The sequence below is a fragment of the Penaeus monodon genome, unplaced genomic scaffold (assembly GCF_015228065.2).
Source record: "Penaeus monodon isolate SGIC_2016 unplaced genomic scaffold, NSTDA_Pmon_1 PmonScaffold_2656, whole genome shotgun sequence".
In the NCBI taxonomy this organism is placed as follows: Eukaryota; Metazoa; Arthropoda; class Malacostraca; order Decapoda; family Penaeidae; genus Penaeus; species Penaeus monodon.
The window spans coordinates 15,553-20,000 of NW_023656984.1; the positions used below are offsets into that span (position 1 = coordinate 15,553).

The following is a 4,448-nucleotide window of genomic DNA, read 5'->3' on the forward strand; positions in this document are numbered from 1 at the left end:
TATCCTTTGCCCTTTAAGAGACCTTTCTTAAACAAACCTCCAATCCAATCCCCAATTTTTCATTCTCTTCCCCCCTTCCCCTTTTTGTCTCGTTCCCTACTTACCTTGCTTTTTTCCCCCCCTATCCCCCTTTCCAAAGACCTCCCAACCTATCAGACAAACCTTAAAGAATCCCACATTTTTGTTTTTAACAACCTAAATTTTCTTTCCTCATACATTTCCCCCCATTTTAATCTAATCCTTAAACCCCACCCGACTTTAACCCTTTTATCACCCAAATTTCCTTTTCCCAAACCTTTGACAACTAATCACTTAAATCAAAACCCTTCCCCAACATTAACATAGGTACATGACCAGATGTCTAGCACATTTATCTTTCTTTTAAAACCCTTAACCATTAAAACCCTCATTTTGTGTAGTTAAGTTGCTTTTTACTTTTTCATTTTTAAAATTATTAGTTATAATTATTAAGAGACTGTTTAGGTTTTTAGTCACTAACGATATTTTTTAGGGGGTTGTTATCAATTTTTCCGTGGGTACCCTTTTTTTTTAAACTTTTGGGGAAATTAAGTTTTCCAATAGCATAAAATCCCTAGCAATTATTTTTTAATCTCATTTAAATGCGACTTAAACCCCAATAACAGGCCTGGGGCCCTGTACTGTAAAAGGGAGCACAGAGTAGGGCCTTTTATCTAGAAGGGGCCCCCAGGGATGGCCCCACGCTTGGGTGGGTTTAAAATTTAAAAAGTTTACGAGCCCCGCTTAGGTTAAATTAAGTTTGGTGGATGAGGTTGACGTGGTTACGGGAAGTAGGGTTAGCAGAAAGTTCGGTTGGGTTGCGTTAGAATCATTGGGGTTGTTTAAACGGGGTTTGAGTAGGTTTGGGATAATGGGTTAGGGGGTTTTTGAATATTTATTTGGGTTTCTGAGTAGTCAAAAAAAGGGCACATTGGGTGATGAGAAATAATTAGGTTGATTTGGGTTTTGAGGGGGTGGGGTAGTAGGAGGTTGGATAGGGTAGCAGGTTTAGTTAGGGTGGGTAGGATATAGCGGGGTAAAAAAATTCAGTTTGGGGTTAAGGATAGGTTAGATTGGGTTTTATTGTTGGGCAGGGGTTTTTAAGGTTGGGGTTTGCACGATTTGTCCCCGTGAAGGGGGGGGGGGGGGCGTCAAAGTCCTCCCTGGGTATGTGGGTGTAGTGTGTGTTTTCTCAACATATATAAAGATAATACATAAACAAATCTCTACAACATACATACAATTATAATATATAAAAATTTATATATATATTATATATTTTATATATATATATATATAATATACATATACATTAAAACAATTTTTATTCCCATTTCCTTTTATGTTTTCTATATTATTTTAAATTTTTACATTATTTTTACTGTATTGTTGTTTTTTATCCTGTTTCCTTATTTAAAATTTTCCCCATCGTCATTATTATTATCTTACATTTTTTCATTATTACCATCATAAACTCTTTTGTTTTCCTTATTTGATCATTATCATCAACCCTCTTTCTGACAATTTTTTTCTCTCCCTCTGACAGAATTCCAACTTTTAAAAAAAAAAAAAAAAAATATTGTTGGAATGGTTGATGTATGAAATTAAAAATTAAAAAAAAAAACCAAAAAAAAGTTGCATAAAACAAACCCTTGAAAAAGAAAAAAAAAAAAAAAAAAATAAAAAAAAAAAAAAAAAATGTAAAAAAGGGGAAACTTATTTTAAAGCTTACTGCTCGACTACGAATTTGTTAGTAAACAGATCGATTGGTTCGTGAGTTAACTTCTAATTAGGTAACGTAACGGTGTTCACTTCAAATATTTGTATAGGGATTTTACGGTGTTTCTCCCCAACTCCCCCCCCCCCCCCTCACATATGGGGGAAAAAAATTTTACCCTACCTCTCCTCGGTTTCGGGACCCGGGAGATGTAGAAGTATAAAGAGATTAACTTCACCCGGGGGGAGAGAAGGGAGGAGAGAGAGGGGAGAGAGAGAGAGAGGGGAGAAAGGGGGGGGGAAGAGAGAGGCGGAAAAGGGGGGGGGGGGGGGGAGAAGAGAGGAGAGAGAGAGAAGGAGAGAGGGAGGGGGGGGAGAGGGGGAGAGAGAGAGAGGGAGAGGGGGAAAGGGAGAGGGGGGGGAAAAGGAGGGAGAAAAAGGGGAGAGAGGGAAGAGAGAGAAGAGGAGAAAAGAAAAAGGGGCAAAGAGGAGGAGGAGGGGTTGCCTAATTTTAGTAAAGGGTTTTAATAAATGATTAGATAACCCCTCGGTTAATTTTTACCTTCAACCTTCGTTACTTTTGTTATTGGGTCCCGAAGTCAGCCTATGCAAAAGGCTTTCCCGGTTTTAGTTAGGAAAATCGGCAGCCGCTCTTCTTCTGTCCCCCCCCTGCCATTACTGCATGATTTACCAAGTGCTATTTAGCTTCAAACTGTAAAAAAAGAAAAAAACCACAACCACACCACACAACACACCCACACAAAACACACACACAAACACACACACACACCCTATAATATATATATAATTTTTAAAATATAATATATATATATTATATAAAATATATGGGTGGTGTGTGTGTGGGGTTTTATATATAAATATAAATATATAAATTTAAAAATATATTATATATATATATATTATAATTGATAAATATATATATAATAAAAAAAAAAAATAAAAGTATTTAAAAAATTTTCTAAAGATATATATCTAAAGATATATAAAATTATATATTAAATATAAAAATTAAAAAATATAAATTATAATATATAAAAAATAATATATTATAAAATTTAATAATAAGCAATAATAAAAAAAAAAAAAAATATAGAATTATAAAATAAATAATATAATATATTATATCTATATATTATATGTAAAATAAAATATAATTTATATATAAATTATTATTTTTATATTATAATATAAATAAAATTAATAATAATTTTTATTTTAGAACTCTATTATATTATATAATATATTTTAATTAATATATATTATATAAATATAATATAAAAAAAAAAAATAAATTTTAATAAAATAATTTAATATAATAATATTTTTATTTTTATAAAATAATATTATAAAAAAAAAAAATAAAAAAAAAAAAAAAAAAAAAATTTTTATATTATTTTTTTTAAAAAAAAAAAAAAAAAAAAAAAAATTTTTAAATTTTTTAAATTTTTTTAAATCCAAAAAAAAAAAAATTTTTAAATTTTAATATTTTAAAATATAAATTTTTTATTTTATATATATTTAATATTATTAAAACAAAATATAAACAATATAACATACACCATATATAAAAGCCTTTTGAATTTAATTTATGTAATTAAGTAGTTCTTAAATCTGTTTTTTTAAGTTAAAGGGAATTTTTTTCCTCTTTTTTTTTTTATTATTTTTAAAAAAATTTTCTGGTCATAATAAAAAAAATTTTGTTTTGGGGAAATTGGAAATTATGCGGGGGGGGAAAAAGGGGAAAAAATTTGGGAAAAAATGTTTAAATTTAATTTAGTGACTATTTTGAAAAAAATTTTTAAAATGTATATCTTTTTTTTTCCCTTTTTAAAAAATGTTGGAAAGGGGAAAAAAAAAATAAAATGTGATAAAAAAATTTTTTTTACAATTTTTTTAAATTTATTAAAGAGGCCCCAATTAAAAGATTTTATTTAAGTTTGTTTTTTATGCTTTAAAGTACAAAAATTACGCCCTTAAATTTTACCCAGCACATTCCTACTTGTAAGAATATTAAATGTCATTAAATTGCACGATAACGAATAGACAAAGCACAGATAAAATAAAAAAAAATATCCCTCACGGTGCAGAGTTTTACGAGGATGCTTAAATTTTCAAAAACATGTAGTTTTAAAATGTATCGGTTAAAACCTCATAGAATAGGACAAACGCACCTCTTTTCGCTGTGAAAAAATTTTGGTTTTTCACTCACTGGTTTAAATGCCCAAAAAAAAAAAATCAAGCAGGGGGAAGTTTATCTAAGAAATTTAACATGCGGGGGGGAAAATTCAACACAATAGAAAAAAACCGGCATGCAAGTTTGCTTAAGCTTTTTGGGGTTAGTTTTGAATAAGGGAAACTGCTTTTTTCCTTTTTTCACAAAAAAAAAAACTTTAAAAAGCAAGTAAATAGGGGGATGGGGGGAATAAGGACGAAATATATAGTAAGAGACGAAGTTTTTGAATCATATATATAATATATATATATATATATAATAAATTGTGTGTGTGTGTGTTGGTGTGTGTGTGTGTGTGTGGGTGTGTTTTTGTGTTTTGTGTGTTGGGGGTTGTGTGGTGGGGGTGTGTGGGTGTGGTGTGTGTGGGGGTGTGGGGTGTGTGTGTGTTTTTGGGGGGTGTGTGGTTTGTGGTGTGGTGGTGTGGTGTGGTGGGGTGCGTGCGTGTGTGGATCACACATAC

The 4,448-nt window shown here is 30.5% G+C and overlaps 1 protein-coding gene across 1 annotated transcript in view; it reads right to left on the reverse strand.

Annotated features, from left to right (window-relative positions):
• Positions 1-627: 627 nt before the first annotated feature.
• The window catches only part of LOC119570421, a 9,219-nt gene continuing 5,398 nt past the window's right edge, over positions 628-4,448 (reverse strand). The window contains exon 3 of the mRNA XM_037918165.1: positions 628-659. Coding sequence (XP_037774093.1) covers positions 628-659 — 32 coding nt within the window. The remainder of the gene's footprint in view (positions 660-4,448) is intronic.